Source organism: Rhynchophorus ferrugineus, unplaced genomic scaffold (assembly GCF_030347505.1).
Source record: "Rhynchophorus ferrugineus isolate W39M unplaced genomic scaffold, kcgeb_rfMv2 rfM1, whole genome shotgun sequence".
In the NCBI taxonomy this organism is placed as follows: Eukaryota; Metazoa; Arthropoda; class Insecta; order Coleoptera; family Curculionidae; genus Rhynchophorus; species Rhynchophorus ferrugineus.
This window is the reverse complement of record NW_027472580.1, coordinates 31,022,229-31,041,970: the sequence shown is the minus strand read 5'-3', so window position 1 is coordinate 31,041,970 and position 19,742 is coordinate 31,022,229. Positions and strand designations below refer to the sequence as shown.

The following is a 19,742-nucleotide window of genomic DNA, read 5'->3' as shown; positions in this document are numbered from 1 at the left end:
TTTTTTTTAAATATCATAGTTCATATTTTACAGCATTTATTAATTTTACTTCGATACGATAGATTTTGTAGTTTTTACGAAGAAATTATTTCTTATTAAAAGTTATTATATTTAAATATACTTTAAGTTTTTTATAGGAAGTAGGAACTAACAGTTTATTTTATCACACCACGCTAGTTACGGTAAAAATGATATGTTTAAGTGTAAAACCGAAACAAAGATTTTCCATTCTGTATACAGAGATATACACAGATCCTGTACCAGTTGGAAAGGAAAACATTGCGCCACGCTCCATATTCGAAAATTAGTTCTTTCCACAATAAAATTAGAGGTAATTGCGAATATATATTTTAAGGCAAGGTAAATTATGTGATTTCAATATTGAAGTGAAACATTTAACATGTGTTTCTATATGTCGTTATTATATGGTAACATATGAATCTATACCTTCTATTTCGGTCACCAAAAGGATCAGGAGGTTAGCTGAAATGTTTTTTAGGGTAGCAAATTGCGAAATTTTAACTGAAATGAAGAGCTTATTATTTGTTACCAGCAAATGGTGACATTTTCTATTAGAATTACTCGAGCATGCTGTACAAGACACCGTTATAAGAAAAGTAATAATTTGATATTGCTTGTTTTGATGAATGAAAATAATCAATAGAACTTTTAATGACAAAAATTAAAAAACCAGCATTGTAAAATTCAAATATATCGATAACTTTCGATTATATATTTTCAAGAAATATATAAGAATAATATATAACGATTAACTATTAATAATATTACATCTTATATATTTCTTATTATTATAAGTAAGAATATTCCGAAAGGATAATTTAGATGCATAATATATTATAAAGTTAAAGTAACAATATTGTTTAAATAATATGATTTGTTATCGGATGCTGATGCTCTTCGTAAATAAAGAAAACTTTGAGTTTAGCACTTTGTAAAAAAATGTTTCAATGTAGATTTTGAAATGGAGCTATTCTAGTTACGTAAAACTTATGGTGCCATTATCTTTTGAAAGCAAAAGTTGACACATTTTTGATGATCTATAAAGGATACTTGCATTTATTTGCTAGTAATTAATTTATTTAAAAAAATATCCATCTGGAAACAGATCCATAAAATAAAATATATAGCAAAACTAAGCCAGCCGGCTTGGTGGCGCAGTGGTAAAGGCGATGGGACGGTCCTCCTACTGTTGCGATAGCCGCGGGTTCGAATCCTGCTGGGGCATGGTCGTAAATTTATGTCTGTGATTGTTTAATATTTGTGAATGTTCTAGGCAAGAGTGTAAAATCCGACAAGGAAAATGATCCCAGTCACGCCAGTAATCAGGCTGGGTAAGACCGGATGTCTTCTGGGATGATTTCTAAAGTTGGTCACTCGCCAGTCGGTAGGCTTAATGCTGAGGACCGTGGTTCGGAGCCCACGTTAAACTTTAGGCCCAGTTCAGATAAACCCATAGTTGGTAAAAGGAGACTTTAAGATATATAAAAAAAAGCTAAGCCAGCAGCTGAAACTTAATACCCTTATCATAGTTATCCGCTCAAATCCGTAATAGAAATTTAATATGTATGCGTTATTTTGATGGACACCCGGTATATTTCCGTTTTGATTTTGAAAAATTGAATATATTCGGATAATTGTTCTTTCTGAATTTATCAATGAATTTAATCTAGACATATTTTTTTATAGTGACGAGATTATAATCACAAATAATAGAGAGGCTTTAATTTAATATGAAATCGCTATAATGTATATATATAAAACTATGTGTTTAAATCATTATCCTTATAAAAATCACTGATACAAATAAGAATAAAATATATAGAAAAATGAGAAATCAATACTACTTACACCGGTAAATATTTCCCTACTTAATCTTCTAAAATGATTGTTAAGCGTCCAATAGATGAACGGGTACCAAAAGCTATTGCTTAACGCTAACCACGTAGCTACGAAGTCCAGAGAGGGAGGAGCCCGCGAGCCAGTACATGCTGCCACCACCTCCTGTATTGTCCACGGCGTTACAAGAACAATAAAGCCCAAGGACATAGCCGCCATTGTTCTTGAACATATCGTGCTTAGCTTACGTTCTTGATTGATTAACTGAAACAAAAACGTAATTTATTTTTTTTGTAATATCTATAAAATTTAAGTTAATAATAATTAGTTATCTTTATCTACTAAGTTATTTTATAGAAAAAATCTAGAATGGAAGAAGTGACCGAAAAAAGTAATTATGGACTACCATTTTGTTTTTGAGTAAAAAGTAAAAAACTATTCGAAAATCAACATCTTGTTAACATAATATCAATCAGTCCTATATATTCTTATATTATACAATAATAATTTTATTGATTATTGATTTATTTTTTTTCCTACATTTCGTCCAATAGTTGAAAATATTATCAACGTTTTCGTTAGTAAACCCAGATACTCTTGCAACTGATGTTCCTGTACGTTTTCTAAGTGAGAGCTTATATTTGTGTCATTTTAGAAATAGTCCTAGCCATGCAGATTCACGGAATTAATTTTGCAGCTTGTTACGCTCTGCCAACACATATGCCATTCGAAGATCAGTCCTTGTGAATTCATAAAACATACTTTCCATCTTCAAAACATATACCACTAAGACATTGATCAACTATGTATCTAACACTGTTTTCCTGTCTAATGTTGCGGCAGCCACTTCTTCTGCAGTAAGCTCAATTTTAAATCTTAAACATTGCAAAGCTGTTCTTGGTACTTTGAAAGTTTTTGCTGCTTTTTGGGTACCTACTTTCTTCTCGCGAGCCATTTTTGTGGCTTTAACCATTTGTTCTACATTCCAATTTTTCTTTGATTCTTTTGATTTTGTCGGTGTCATTCTGAAAAAGCCAACCAACACTAGAAGTAGATGTCTAGCCACCTAAGTACTAGTACCTGAATATGGGCTAGCCCATATTTAGAACAATGGCGTTAGCCTATATTCGAAATTATTTATTGAAATAAACTTGATCTTGTACTTTACAGGTCATACACTACAAACTATTAATCAATTGGAAAACATAAAATTAAACTTATAAACTATAAATATATAAATATAGTGTTGCACTGTCCTAATTTTGGCTAAGAAAAAAATATTATTTTATTGATATGCTTTACTTTTTATTACTTTACTCATAATTCTAAATGAGAAAATAAATATCAGAATTTAATTATAAAAAACATAATGCGAATTATATTTGTATATTGCTACTAAAATAATCACTATAAATTGTGAAAATATCGAATGTTATTTCTGCTGTAAGTACTTGTTTATATTTTGGGGAATCTTCGTAAAATTTAGTTTGTTTTCCACTTCCATTCCAACACAAGTGGATACAAAGAAAACAATGCAATCTTAATAATTCAATAATAATGTCCAAGTCCGCAGTGACTCTATTTCGAAACGAACTCTTATATTTTTATTGGTGCTCCTGTATACACGTACTGGATAGCTATGACATTACAATAAATTACGTAGTGTTGATTGTTTGTAGCTACGACTGGCGGTAATATTGAGACAAAATTATCCATTCCGAACTGTATTTCGAATAGACTGTTTTATTCATATTCAATATCGGTGGAATTGCATCGGTCTGGAACGGTAGATTAGAGTTCATGATGTTTCAGTATTTATTTAAATTGGCAGTTATCTATGGAAGCTATTATCAAATTAAAATACCAATCATATTATTTACAGTACCCCTATGTTTTATTCCATATACGGGCCGTATTATATAGCGCACTGAAGCTCTTCTTCTTATTTTTATATATTACGGATATAAACTATTAAGTTCTTGCAAATGTTTTGATATATGATATCTATTGGCGAAAACGCCTAGCTCTTAATGTAAACAACCGTTAAATTCGATGGTTCTGTCGGTTTTCTTGATATAAAAGTGGTAATTTTGATGTCAGTGGAAAAGAACGGCCTAGAGGACCAAAAAGTTGAAATGAAAACCTTCCATCTTCCACCCTCACAAAAATTTCAGGCTGCTTAGCAGTTAATGGATTAACTGCTTCGAGACGTTAACTTTATTGGTTTTAGGTTCATTGCTGGTCAGGCGACACAGAAGTTTCTAGAAGGTATCGTGGTTGGCCATGAAAGATAGAACTACTGCGCACAATCCGAACTACATAGAGTGGGAATCTATCGATAGTTGTAGAGAGGAGTATCGAATTTAGAGTTCAAAATTAAAATATCGATATTAAATCCTAGATATTTCACGGATTCATTCAGATATTAGATTATTTATTCATTCAGGATTTATTCATTCAGATAACCCCCCCCCCTCCCTAGTCAAAACAATTTTGTAGGAAAAAGTAGGGTTGGAGTGGAGAAATATCGTATGACTGAGAAAAATCAATTACTTTAAAAAAATTATTAGGTATTTGTAGATAACAACTAGTTGTGTTGTGTGCTAATATGTGTGCTATATATTTTTAAATAAAAAAATGAAATGGTCAGAATATATGTAAGCACATAATGGTTGGACAGATTTATTATGTCATCATTACTGTATCCCTAAATTTACCTTATAAGTTCCCCGTGAATGATTATGTTGAATTTAATTGAATAAAAATTTTAATAGGAAAAATAATAAAAAATAAGTGGTATTGATATAAAATCATCAATAGTTCAAACCTATGTTTTGTGTAGACTGTTAATCTTATGTGACACTTTACTTTACATCATTTTAAAGTATTTTAATTGGCGTCTTGTTTTTTAGAGCCGCCCAAGTATTTTATATTAATATAATTAGTAATATACTACAAGCCCATAAAATTAACATAAAAAAATTATCAACTAAAGAATTAATTTGGTTCTCAGAACCGTACCTGTTTTAGCGGCAAATTTGTACAGCCAGGCAGTACTGCCATATCTACATTTTATACAGTAGTTCACAATAGTGGAATAACTAAGGAAAAAACTATTCACATTCATTTCATGAATATAAATATAAGTTATTTCTTTGTAAGCAAGAAGTTTGATATATTTTTACGGTGTATTTTAGATGGAAAATATGACGGAACAAAGGCTGAAGATTTCTTAGTATATGTATGGAATAATAGACAGACATTAAAAAACTAATCTCGAGGTGATGGAACACATGACCAATTAACTCATAAATAGACTCATATTAGATAATGCAATATGCAATATTTGAAAAACTTCTGTTTATGCAATGATGTAAATGAAGATAAAAGGTACGTTCAGCCATATCCTTAGATGTAGCACAATCCTTCAATTAGGTATGGCATGTCAATGAAGATGTTTCAGAAAGAACACACTGAACTATTAAAATCTTACGTTACAGCTAGAATGTTTGAAACTAAACCAAACAAGAAGAAGCATACTCTACAATAAAACAAGCTAATGCAGGTGCACTATAAGGAAGTGTATTTCGGCCATTTCTTACTTAGTCTATACAGGTGATATACCATAAATACACCTCAATAAAATATCATGATAGGTACATTTGCTGATGACACTGCAATTTTTGCTGTGGAAAAAATATCGAAAAAGCTATACGAATACTACAGCAAGTAAGTAACAATATAAATAATTGGACCCAAATCTTTAAGTTAAAGATTATCGAAAGTAAATCTGTATATGTACATGTACTTGTCATGTACAAGCAGGAATAAGGATAAATAATATTATCATTCCACATAGCAACAATCCTATGAATTTCAGAATGAATCTTGATGCAAAGCTTCGCTGGAAGGAACACATAAAAAAGAAAAGGAAATAACTGGTCTTAAAATATAGGAATATTTAATGGCTAACTGAAAGAATATTACAATTAACAGTACATAATGAACTGCTATTATAGAAGCAAGTGTTGAAACCTAAATTGAATTCAATTGTGTTCAATTATGGGGATGTTCCGCGAAACTTAATATAAATACAATATAAGTTTTCCAGAAGAAATTACAGAAAGATAAATTGTACGTTAGTAATAATGTAGTAAATATATTAAACAGTAAAAAAAATTAAAATGCAGTAAAATATGGTAATCTAACGTTTTATTATTTCAATAATTCAATTGTTATTTTACCTATTAAGTTGATAAACATAAATATTATAAACATAATAGCTTTTAACCCGGATATTTTAATGGTTATTGTCAAAGTTTAACTTTAGTAATAAGTAATAATTTTTGGTATTATATTTTTTAATAAATATATTTAATGCACCGATGTTGATGAAAAATAACAATCAAAATTATGTTTAAGTGCAATAAAATCAGCGAATTAAAAGCTTACGATTGTGAGCCGATTGTATTAGTATAATTTAAAGAAAATTATTCACCTTAACTTATAAAATGTATTTTGTAAATATTGACCGTGTATATCCTCGAGAAAATTCTCAAGATTAAGTTTGCTTTCAATTTCCTTTCCTAAACATTGGATGCAAAGAAAACAATGCAATCTTCATAATTCAATAACAGCATCTGGTCCGCAATGTTTCTAGATCGTTATAGAATCTTATATTTTTAACTTGTAGCGATCTTCAGGCTTGTCGAATTTTACATCGTGGAATAATGGTCAACAAAGTACACATAAATATGAATGCTGAATACGGGCGGCGTGCGACAACTAGAACACGATAACGAATAGCTGGCAACCCCGAGACGTTTATCTGGGATGTTATTTAAGGGTATTTAGATTATTTTCATTAACCGACCATCGTTTGGTTTAGACGTGCCACCATAGACTGCCCAAGCCTCGTCTCCAGGTAACACCGCTGCCATCCGTTTTATCTATTTTGTATATTCTTAATTTTTTATATTACCAATAAATAAAGGTCACATAATGTAAACACCACTGTTTCATTTCGTTTTACCTCCATTCACCGAGTCATATAACTTACCCCAAAAACTGAATTCGAAAAAGGTATTTTTAAATGTACGGTCACCGATTTCTCCGTCAATTGTGGCCCGATTTTCAAAATTCTTTTTTTATTCGAAAGAGTGCTCTTCTGAAGTGGTCCTATTGTAACCATATCAGGATCTGTTTGGGGGAAGGGGGGAAAATCGACGGAAACGCTCAAATTTCTAAGGCACGTACAAAGTTTTCATTTACTTTTTATCAAAAATAAACAGATATTTGGGTATAATAAGTTATCGCTGAGCTGATGTGGCGGAAAATCCGAACTCGTTCATTGCAAAGCCATTCAGTTTGTTTTTTAAGCACTAACTGTAGCATATAAGACCTCTTAGAAATATTGTTTATATTGTACTTCTATTATGCTTCTGTTGTGGTCAAAGCGTTTGAAGCGTTGATTTTTGAAGTCGGTTCAATTTTTTTGCTAAAAATATTTTTTAGAGCAGTTGAACATATGTTAGGTAGTGTATAGTTATGTCACTAGAATATATTACGTAATGTTAAGGGCTTGTAGTTCAACCAAAAATTACTCTAATATTACTAAACATTTGGCGGAATAGCATCAGTTCGATGGAATCAGTATACATACATGTGATAGTACATTTTTTATTCAATTTTCTAGTTCTACTTAAAAAGCGAATTACAAATTTGAAAATCAAACCATTTATAGACTGTAAATATATATTTTGATTTGCAGATACTGCGTGAAGTTAAAGTGTTGAAATTTTAGTAAACAAAGGCATTGTTTATTAATACTTTTACTTTAATTTCCGTGATATTGAGTTTGCCAAGAGAAAATAAATATATAAACAAATTAGAATACAATTTATAAATGTGACATTTAGATTTTTTATAAATTTGATTATTTTTCTGCAATTAGTTCTGCCAGTTCTACTTTATTCGCCGCTTTTTCAGTTACTACAAACCTTCTAACCTTCTACTTTTTACGAGTTATTACGCTAAGATATTACTTTTATTACTTTCATAACAGTGGATCAAAAACAATTTCATGTTTTAATTTTACACTGGTTCTTGATGGGAAAAATACAGTTCAAGCGAAGAAATGGCTTGAAAAGTGTTATAAGGACTCTACTCCATTAGAAATAACAACAAAACTAATGTAACTTTGGTTTGCTGACTTCAAACGTGCTTGTAGAGACACAGATGATGAAGAACGCAGTCTACAAAATCGTTTTGAATGAGAAAACTTTGTTCAAAGTGGGTGCCGCGTTTGCTCAGTATTGAATAAAAACAAGAACGTGATGGTGATTCTGAGCAATGTTCGGTCATGTTTAAACGTAACAAACAAAACCATGTTTTCTTTGTTACGCCCGGGACATTTCAGCCCATTTGTTAGATTTAAAATAATTTGAATCGATTTGTTGAAGTTTTATAAAGCGGTATACAACGTTTAGTAAGTAGTTTCTTTTTCTACTATAATTTTCTCACGAAATGTAAACGTTTTCCAACTATTGATTCACTATCTACAGGCTAGATCTCATGTTTTTTATGCATTTAAGCGATGAACGAGCGAGCAATATATGAAAAAGAAAAACCTGTGAGATTATCAAAAACTACGTTTAACTAGTACATTACAGTTTTAGCGTGTGTAGAAATTAAATAAATCTAACTTTAACGAGAGCGATACGAGTTTTATTAGGCCTTATATTTGTTTAATTTTTCAAATAATTCCACCGATAATGTTCCACATATAAAAGTAAATTAACTTTAACAATTCGGCTTTATGTAATCCCATTTTTGAATATATGCGTATTAAATATGAGGAACACTTAATTTATTCTTATCGCCACATCAAGATTCTCATCACCTTCCATAAAATGAGTAATATTTCTTTATTGAGATTTTAAAATATAGCTTACAGCATACATGAGCCATTTGGCTCTTTTTCATTACTTGACATAGTAGGTCTAAACCAAATTAAAGTGACAAAATGATGACTTTTGAACAAATAAACAGATCAGTATAGTCTGTAGTTTCCATAATAATGGAGTGTGGAAAAAAGTAATTTTGTTTTTTATGAATGTTTATCATTTTCATTCATACTATTTTAAAACACTAACCAATGATATACAGGGGATAGACAAAACAATATGAACATTATATAATATAATACATCTTGTTGCATATTGGCAACACTGGTTCCATGTAAATAATGCGACACGTTTGTATTGCTCGTATTGGAGGAATCTCATAGTTGATTGACGAGCATTAAAAAGGATTGTGGTCAGACGAAATAAAACTAATGCATCAAAACTGACAGCAGTATTCACTTGAGTAATAGTGTTTCAACAAAAACAGTAAGACGGGAGCTCCATAAAGCTAACATACATGGAAATCGATTCATAATTCCTCGATAGTTGATGATTGGATGAATATGGTATGGTCTCATCTTTCCTGCAAACGGTCAGATTTATGTATGGAGAACGTCAAAAGAATCGATTCGGAGAGACAGTTTCTTGCAGACGAGCATGGGAGAAGTTCTCTCATGATTTTAACATCGTGGTATTCAGCTCGTCCTCACCACATCGCCAGCCGGATAACTGCCGATGAATATCTCGACATCCTATGATGAAGTTCGTACTTTGACTAACACATTACTGTCAAAGACTGTTGTACTCCAAGATGATAATGCACCTATGCCAAAACCACCCCCCACCACAGCACAGCCAAAAGGGTTATCTTGAAGAATCAGAATATCATCAAACATCTTCCCTTGTCAGCAAAATCGCCAGACCTCAACATAATTCAATTCTATATATATATATATATATATATATATATATATATATATATATATATATATATATATATATAAAGACATTTAGTAACCAACTTAGAAATCATCCCAGAAGACATCCGGTCTTGCCCAGCCCGATTACTGGCGATGACTTGATCATTTTCCTTGTTGGATTTTACACTCTGGCCTAGGACAATCACAAATATTGAATAAACACAAACATAAATTTATGACCATGCCTAGGCAGGATTCGAATTCGCATCTATGGCAACAGTAGGTGGATCGTCCTGTCACCTTTACCACTGCACCAACCAAGCCGGCTTCTTTAAATATTGTTATTATGCATTACAATATGTTAAATTTAGGTGTATATATATATAGAGGACCTATCAGCCCAAAACTTAGTCTCTGGGGTAATAATGTTTATTGATTAATTTAATAATGGATTTTTTTTAATTGAATACACTTCACTTCACTACACTACACTATAGAAGGCTAAAAGGTTTGATTACTTTGAGTCTGTGCTCTGTACTAGTGTTATCCAAGTGTTATCCAAATGGAGTCCCTTCTCATGTCTCCTTGCGGTTTTCTTTAGTGACAGTCGGTATCTGAAGTTCCCGGGGTAAGAAATCAGTCGTGTAGAATTTGGGTGCACCTATAATAGTCCTTGGGACTTTGTTCTGGAAAACTTGAAATTATATTACTTTTCGCGTATGTCCATATAGGTTTTAATACTTGTTTGTATAATAGTAATTAACTATGTTACTACCTATATTTGAAATCCAGTTTCTTGCTGTCTTTCCGTCTTCCTTCCAGAGAAGTTTTGCATCAAGATTCATTCTGAGATACTTAGCTTTGTTATTGGTGCTAATGTGTTGTGATTATATGTGAACTGCTAATGCAACTTTCGTTAATTTTTATTTTTCAAGTTTGACTCTAATTATTTATACTATCAGTTGCATAGTGTAATTTTTGTGTTGTTTCTTCTCTATTGTCTCCGGCAACAAGAATCGCAGTATTATTGGCAATCAGAGTCATCGTGATATTTTCTATTTTTGGTATATCACATGTGTGGAGTAGGCAAGGAATTCCCAATACACCAATACCCAATATACTTTCTTGGGGTCCACCTGCTTTTTTATATATTTTAAAGTCTCCTTTTATTATCTGGACTAGACCTACCGGTTGGCCAGTGACCAACTTCGAGATCATCCCAGAAGATATCCGGTCTTACCCAGCCTGGTTAGTGGCGTGACTGGGATGATTATACCCTGTCGGATTTTCTACTGTTGCCTATAAAGACATATGCAATTGCAATTACAAACATAAAGTACAACCATGCCCCAGTAGGAATGAAACCCGTGACTATCGCTACAGTAGGAGGACCGTCCTATCGCCTTAAAAATTGAGCTTCCCTCTTGTTTGACTCTACATATTATTATTGAAATGTATGATTTGCTGTAGCGTATAATCAAAGTCGTCATGCCTTATACCTTATACCTGGTCAATTGTTGAATGCTTGTTAATAAACCCAGGCTGGTGTATATGTAGTAGGGTTTTTCTCCCTAGACGTTTCAACAGAACTTTTTAATTAAATATCTTACATATTACTGGTAGCAGTAAGATAAGTCTATAAACTTTTATTTCTTTTAGTACTTGTATGTAAACGATTCAAATCTATTTCACGGTCGATGTTAGTTCCGTAGCGAAACGGCGAGATGAAATATGTCGGTCTATGCAACATTCTAATATTAATACACAATCTCACACAATTTTAAATGAGCCTTGCCTTTTTTCTTATACTAAATTGTTTTTCTAGTACCTCCACTTACAAAACTATTTGAATCTAGTACTTTCCATTTGGAATTTCTTTCCCTAACCTTTTATTTGCTCTGTAGTAATTCCTACTATAAAAATATTTTAAATAAGTAAAGTTGTATAGCCTGCGCCTTCCCCGAATATCCTTCCAATAACGTGTTGATTTTCCAGACTAATACTTATTCTGCCACCTAGCGACGTTCTCACAAAAACTATTATTAAATTAAATAACCGACGCCTTCTGCTGCACATCTACGGCGACGCTTTATCGTTCCTGGCGACTTATTCATGTCGGCAACATGCTTGGGAAAATTGACTCGGGCTGCTGCAATGTCTCTTTAAAATTCTTTACTTTTTACAAGATTTTACCGAAGGGAAAATATGATAAAAGCTCTGAAAAATGTCGCATTTTTAAAATATTTCTCAGTATTGTTTGTACTTCGTCATTCATTATGATTGGATGCAATATGCACACTTATTACGTCATTAGGAGTAAGTATAATAAGATATATTTTTTATTATCGGGGGTTTTAGATAGATGTATTTTAAATGTTTCTTATCAAGTTGTCATAAAGTTAGAGATTTTTTGTAATTTTTAAGGAGAATTATAATGTGATAATAATAATAATAATATAGTATTGAATTAGTTCCTTGTATATTTAGTCTAATCACTATTGAAACATGAGCAAAGAAATACTGAAATAAGTCAAGAAAAGTGATTTAAAATTTTAAAATGTTTTATTTTTTCTTGGTACCTTGGAGACCCTTTGAGGGAAGGAAAGTTAATTAATAGGGTTCACAAATTAAATATTTTAACTGTTAAAATAAAGAGTAGTAAAAAATGAAATTGAAAATGAAAAAAAAATTCAGTGATCACAAATAACATATAAAACAAGATAAAAAAGAATTGATGAACAAGGAAGAAAACAAGGAAGAAAAGGCAACGTATTAGTTATATATTACATTGTTACTAGTCGTTTACGTCTAACCTACAATTTATCTTTATGATAACTTAAATTTAGGTGTATAAATAGGAGGACCCATCGGCCCTATCTTAGTCTCTGGTAAAATAATGTATATACATGTCACTGCTGAATTTTTTAATATATGCACCTCACTACACAACACTATACAAGATCAGATGGTTTGATTCTTTTGAGTCTGTTCCTGTTCTGGTGGTATCCAATAGTTGTAATATTTCAATATTCGTGTGAGAATGGAGTCTTTCCTCATGCCCCCTTGCAATTCTCTTGATTTCTTCACTGACTGTGGGTATCTGAAGGTCTCGATGTAGTATTTGGATGTACCCACAATACCTCTCAGGCAATTTGTATTTTATTTATGTTACTCTTTGCAGAACATCCCCATAATTGAACTCCGTATGTCCATATAGGTTTTAGTATTTGCTTATATAATAGCAGTTTATTATGTGCTGATAATTGTGATTTTCTTCCAATTAGCCAGTACATTTCAATTCCAATTCTTTTCTTTTCTTCTTTATATGTTCCTTCCCGCGAAGTTTTGCATCGAGATTCATTCCGAGATATTTGGCGTTGTTGCTATATGGAATGATAGTATTATTTAATGTAATGATTTATAGGTGAACTGCACATGTACAGATTTACTTTCATTAATTCTTGTTTTCCAAGCCTGTGTCCAATTATTTACATTGTCACTTGCCTGTTGTAATTTTCGTGAGGCTTCTTCACTATGGTCTCCGACAGCTATAATCGCAGTATGATCAGCAAATGTAGCCATCCTAATATTTTCCGTTTGTGGTATATCACAAGTGTAGAGTAGATAAAGTATTGGTCCCAGTACACTTCCTTGTGGTACACCTGCTTCAGATTCTTTTATTGTAGAGTAAGCTTCTTTTTGTTTGACTCTAAACCTTCTGGTTGTAATGTATGATTTTAATAGTTCGGTGTGTTGTTTTGGTAGCATTTTCTGTAGTTTATGAATAAGGCCTTCATGCCAAACCTTATCGAAAGCTTGTGCTACTTCTAAAAATATAGCTGAGCATACTTTTTACTTTTGTAGGCTTTTTCAATAATATCTGTTATTCTGTGAACCTGGTCAATTGTTGAGTGCTTGTTAATAAACCCAAACTGGTGTGTTGGTAGTAGGTTTTTTCACTCTATGATCGGTTTTATTATTTTCAACAGAAGTTTTTCAAAAACCTTAGATATTGCTGTTAGCAGTGATATAGGTCTATAGGCCTTTATTTCGTCTTCATAGAGTGTTCATTAAATCTAGCCATCCATTAATTAATTCCATATATATATATATATATATATATATATATATATATATATATATATATATATATATATATCCTATTTAAGTTTTAAACTTTAAAAATATATAAATAATAGATAACAGGAATATATAAATCTAATACCAATTTGTTATTCTAATAAAATAGCAGCAACTAAAATTTTGAGTTTTTAGTTATGTTATTTGTTTCAGATAATATCGATATCGACATAGATATCGACATAGCCATGTCAGTTTCAATGTTGGGAATAATCTGGGTCAATTGTTTATTCGTCAAAAATCAACCGATTTTCTTGGAGATGATCAGATCCTTCTCCGATTTCCGGACATTTAAAAAACCGCCTGGCTACGACGAGTTTAACCAGAAAATGAATTTCTACACTAAACTGCATCTTATTTATGTACATATAGGCGGCATGTCTTATTTTACTATATTTTCATATTTTCGCTATAAAAAATGCGTGAGGATTAACCAAGAACGTAGTTTGAACGAGATCTGCCTTCTTTTCTCCAATATACACATGCCTTTCGACGTCAATTTTTTTCCTGCGGTGGAAATCATAGCTGCATTGCAACTTTTCAGTAGTGTTTACGTTTACTTTTTATGTGGCTCAATTCTATGGACCAACGTTGAGTTAGTCGAACATTTAGGTTTTCGGATGCGAGATTTAAAAAGAGTCTTGTTGGAAGTCTTCAAGGAACAAAATTTGGAAAAACAAAGACGTAAATTTGGTTATGCTATACGATATCACAACGAGCTATTAAGGTATATTATGTAATATTAATTTGACGTAGATATTTCATTTTATTATAAGCACCAATCATGACAAGTAGCTAAACGTCAAAATGTATACAGTGTTTTTAATTTGGCTGGATCGATATTGTCGATGTCTCGTTCATGCCAATTCGGTCGTTCATGCCAAATTAGGGATGCAGAAAAAATATCGATATATCGTTATATCGATATTTTCTGAAAAAAATATCAATTTTTTCAGAATAAATTGACTACACTTTTTAAGAAAGCTTTAAAATTTCAAAAATATTTCTTAATGCGTTGAAAATACATGAATTTGTACCGAATAAATTGCATTTGACGGAAACTTCTAGTATTTATTACTGCGTGGAAAATACCTTGGAGACCCTTTGAGGGAAGGAAAGTTAATTAATAGGGTTCACAAATTAAATGTTTTAACTGTTAAAATAAAGAGCAGTAAAAATTGGTGTAATAAGTAAGGGAAGAAGCCGGTGACCAGAAATATATAATAATTACAATACGTTATTATTTAAGTTTCTAATATACTGAAAAAGGGTCTAAGGTATGATATGGTAAAATGAAATAAGACAAAACAAGTACCACAGGGATAAGAAGAAAAGGTATAAAAGCTACGGAGAGTTCATCTAATGGAAGCAAAATGACAAAGAAATCGGGCAATAATTGTGGATAAGAGACAGTTCTTTAATGCAGGGGAAAAGAGAGGGAAACTGGAAGAACTAGAAAGAGCAGGGCGAGGAAAATACAAGAATATAAGGAGATAAGAGTGAGAAAGGGCTCATAGACATAGAAATGAAGAACACAAATAGTAGATGCAGTGTAAACTGTCACCAAAAAAAAAGCTAAATATGAATAACGAGCCTAAAAAGACAATTTAATTCAGTGATCACAAATAACAAATAAAACAAGATAAAAAAGAATTGATGAACAAGGAAGAAAACAAGGAAGAAAAGGCAATGTATTAGTAGAAACGCACCAATCATGACAAGTAGCTAAACGTCAAAATGTATACAGTGTTTTTAATTTGACTGGATCGATATTGTCGATGTCTCGTTCATGCCAATTCGGTCGTTCATGCCAAATTAGGGATGCAGAAAAAATATCGATATATCGTTATATCGATATTTTCTGAAAAAAATATCAATTTTTTCAGAATAAATTGACTACAATTTTTAAGAAAGCTTTAAAATTTCAAAAATATTTCTTAATGCGTTGAAAATACATGAATTTGTAAAGAATAAATTGCATTTGACGGAAACTTCTAGTATTTATTACTTCAACTTGCTATATGAATCTTATGATAACCATGCTTTTAAGTGTTGATTTGGACCGGAGATAAAGAACATTCTAGGGGGCAAAAAATTGAAGACGGGGTTTTGAAAGCATTGCTTCTTCATTCATTTAGACATTCTTCAGCATGACAACAGTCAACTACATGTGAAACCGGTGTGAAAAATCGACAAAACCGATACAAAACATGCTTGGAAATGTTAAAATCGGAAGTGAACACCACACGCCGTATTCTTGAGATTTTGCTCCTTCTGATTACTAATTGTCTGGACATATGAGTCGTATCCTATCTGAATATCGCTTCATTTCTTCGTAGATAACATGGTTCAAGAGATACATGGTTCTTTCGAGATGGATTCCGTATATACTATGAATAAAATACACTATACCGACTTTTCGCGGTAAAGCTTCAAATTTTAAAAAATCTTTAAAACTTTTTTATAGGCCTAATAATTGACTTCAATACAATACGTATTCCATTCAAATAACAAATAATAATGTTAGTGGATCATATGGAACTTTCACCCTGTTGTTTTTGTATTCTTTTGATTTCATATATTTCAATATCTATCCTGCCTTATTAAAAAACTTGAGATAAAAACTAGATACACAATATGCAAACATAGTAAACACACATTCGATACTTATACCCATCACGTACAACGAATAAACTTAATACATTTTAAAATAAACTGTATTTTTTTGGAATTATATAGAGTAGGAAAACTTCTGGATAAGTTCTACGGCATCGAACTAATTCTCCATGTAACTTTGACCGGTATGACATTAGGTTGTTGTGCCTTTGCTATGATAAATGTAAGTTAAACGTATATTAATATGTTTCCATATTGTACATGTTTATATTTTGAAGAACAATTCATTGGATACTTTGATACTTTTCATCGGTTGGCTTTTTGCTATAGTAATTAGTTGTACTGCCGGCCAACGTTTACTTGATGAAGTAAGTCATAGTTTTAAAACATTTTAAAGTATTGAAAATTGAGAGTCAAGTCTTATTCCTTCTTATTTATCAACCGTTCTGTATACATCTTAGGGCGTTTTCATGTCTGCCAGCACGGCACCGACAACGATCTTGGTGAACAGGATTATTATTCCCCAACATCTCTGGAATTGGCATATGCGCACTTTCCTGCATAGAACAAATCATAGAAAAGAATAAACTATATGAAACTATATCGTCTTCGTTTTCTAACGGCGGTCCATTGTTTTCGACAACAAAAAAATCTAGAATATTTAGATTTTGTGTTACATTAACAATTCTATTGTAATAATAATTAAATTGTTGTATTATTCCGGTGGTCTAGCATACATTGGTTTTAAAATATGAAAGAACAAGGGTAAGTGCAGAATGTAAGGTTAAAAGTTATAAAATCCATAGAGTTTTTTAGCTGCCAAATTTATAACACATCATTTTCAATGACCTGGAATAGGTATCAACATGTGCCGAAATTTCTTGGAGTTCTTGTTAATTGTTCAAATACGTAAATTTATTTAAATATGATGTTTTTATAAAAATAGAAAGGCATATAAAAATTATTTTTATTATTTCATCTTATTCAATAATTTAAAATTTCAAAAAATGTTCAATGTTTATCTCTTTTTATATATAGTTTCAGTATTAAATCAATTATCATATTTGTGTATTTTTATTTATAAAAAATAGTGATAATTTGTAATATGATGTTTTTATAAAAATAGAATAGTTGAACATATATTAATTATATTTTTATTATTTCGTTTCCTTCAATACTTTTTTAAATAAAATGTGTTAGTTCCAAAATTTTGCAATTTTTATTTACCTCTTTTATTTACCTGCTTAATATATGCGACATTAAATCCAATAATCACGATAAAAAAAATAAGTAAATAAAGCTGTATATATGCAAGCGCCAAACTCGGATTATTTTCTGTATTCAAATTAAAGGGAGCCAATATGGGCATGCACCAAATTCGGAGATGTTGGAGAATAATGTATCCTGTCTGCGGACGCGTAATCTCACGTAAACAAATGGAACCCTTTCACACTCGCCGATATATCGGTATCGTGTCGTTGCAGGCAACGACGTGTCAGCGGCCAGCAATCAGTCCACTCGTGTCGGTGCCGATTTTTATTGTCTACAGAAATATTTGTAAGGTGAATATAACCACACGTATCTTGGCTCATTCGAAAATAGTTAAAAAATTTGTCCGGGTCATTAGCCAACTTTTCAGTCAAGGTATAAGACGAACCTTCTAAATACCTTACTCTGATAACCCTCTTTGCTTATTTTTTTTGCGTTTCAAATATAACAAATATAGCAAGTATAATTTGTTGTTTACTCCTGTCATGACCCTACAAACGCTATCTGTCAACAAGTGTAAAAGTACGCACTAATCTATTTTGTCGGTGTCGCGCCAGCAGATGTGGAAAGGCCCTTGGGCAAAACAGGTTTGCACGATTTTATGTATATTACGGTTTTTTAATATTTTTAGACCTCTACTTTGCCTGATATTTTGTATGAAACTGATTGGTACAATTTAGATGTTAAATTGCAAAAAGATCTTGTGTTATTCCTGTGCCGTAGTAATAGACCAATGGAAATTAAAGCCGGAACTATAGTAATGAGAAGTGCTCTTATCATACAGGTAGGTACTAGGTAGAGTGCTTAATAACAAAGTATCCCTAATAGGTGGCGTTACTAAGAACAACAAAACATTATATATGGTGAAGACAGTAGATATGATATTTCTAGATATAATTTTTTTCATCATCAGCAATCCTTAATCTGCAATTGGCAATGTTTATTTCTCTCTCAACCCTAACTTTCTCGGCAATGTTTCGTAATCGTTCTGTCTTCAGTACTTTACTTTTTATATTTCTTTCTATTTTGGATCGTTTTTTTTTTTGGATATTATGCAACATATTATTCCCATCAATCCCGTCTTTATTCAACTCTCACAATCTGGCAGAAGAATTGGCAAAATTGTAATCTGAATTTATTATTTATTATATTAGTAATATTTCCCTTCTTCTATTGTACTATATCAGAAAAGCAAAAGCTAATGCATATCATCCAATCGACTTATAGTATGCTCTAAGCTATGCTTTAAATACTTGCACTAACTCTAACCGGATATTGTTGAGAGATGTTGTGTTTGTTGAGCATTTAAATTGCTTGTCAAGTGTAAATCAACGAGCTATACGTATTTATCCAAGAGCCATATAACAGGGATTCAGGCAAACTATGACAGATGATGGAAAATATTTTTATAACATTTCTATGTGTAAAATAACATACACACGAAAATCAAACGAGACATAAAAATAGACCGAAGAATTGATTGCCTTTAAGCCCAATTCATTTTATTCTTAAGCTCGTTAAATTGATAGCATTTTCATTAGGATATTATCTAAAGTTATTAAAGTATTTAAAGCTATTTTTCTATTATTGTAAAATTATACCTTTATACTTAATACTATAACACTATAATACTATAACACATTTTTTAATACTATAATACTATAACACATTTATTATTATTATTTTATTATTTCAGATACTAAAAACAGCTTATTCCTGTTTAACACTATTAAGTTCAGTGAAATGATTTAAATGGAAGAATCATTCAGCCTTTTTCCATACCAGCAAATTATAAATATGCATAGGCAAATACAAATATCTATAGAAAAGACAATTAATTACTAGCACATATATTATACATAATATTAGAATATCTATATGTTATACAAACAATATATTATATAGATCTACAACATGATTAATAAATAAGTTAATCTTATATTCATTAGTTTATTTTTATTTACTAGGAACTAGCTGACTTCATTCTGCTTTAGAATTAGAATTCAACATATGTACTTATTAGCTGTATTATATT

At 31.3% G+C, this 19,742-nt stretch overlaps 2 protein-coding genes across 2 annotated transcripts in view; one reads left to right on the top strand and one right to left on the bottom strand.

Moving 5' to 3' along the window:
• Window positions 1-19,742, bottom strand: part of LOC143206677 (uncharacterized) — a 209,396-nt gene that overhangs the window by 15,022 nt on the left and 174,632 nt on the right. The window contains exon 3 of the mRNA XM_076419334.1: window positions 1,870-2,121. Coding sequence (XP_076275449.1) covers window positions 1,870-2,121 — 252 coding nt within the window. The remainder of the gene's footprint in view (window positions 1-1,869; window positions 2,122-19,742) is intronic.
• On the top strand, window positions 11,800-19,549 carry LOC143206671 (uncharacterized). The gene is made up of 6 exons (XM_076419327.1): window positions 11,800-11,998; window positions 13,976-14,549; window positions 16,562-16,661; window positions 16,717-16,806; window positions 18,339-18,491; window positions 19,404-19,549. Exons 1-6 carry the CDS (start codon window positions 11,806-11,808, stop codon window positions 19,452-19,454), a joined length of 1,161 nt encoding a protein of 386 aa, XP_076275442.1. The 5' UTR covers window positions 11,800-11,805; the 3' UTR covers window positions 19,455-19,549.

What these genes read in the sequence shown, in the direction of transcription:
- LOC143206671 (XM_076419327.1), top strand. Translation starts at nt 11,806, where the DNA reads ATGCTTGGGAAAATTGACTCGGGCTGCTGCAATGTCTCTTTAAAATTC. An exon ending in GCCAACGTTTACTTGATGAA is followed by an intron (nt 16,807 to 18,338) that starts GTAAGTCATAGT and finishes TAATATTTTTAG; the next exon opens with ACCTCTACTTTGCCTGATAT. An exon ending in GAAGTGCTCTTATCATACAG is followed by an intron (nt 18,492 to 19,403) that starts GTAGGTACTAGG and finishes TTATTATTTCAG; the next exon opens with ATACTAAAAACAGCTTATTC.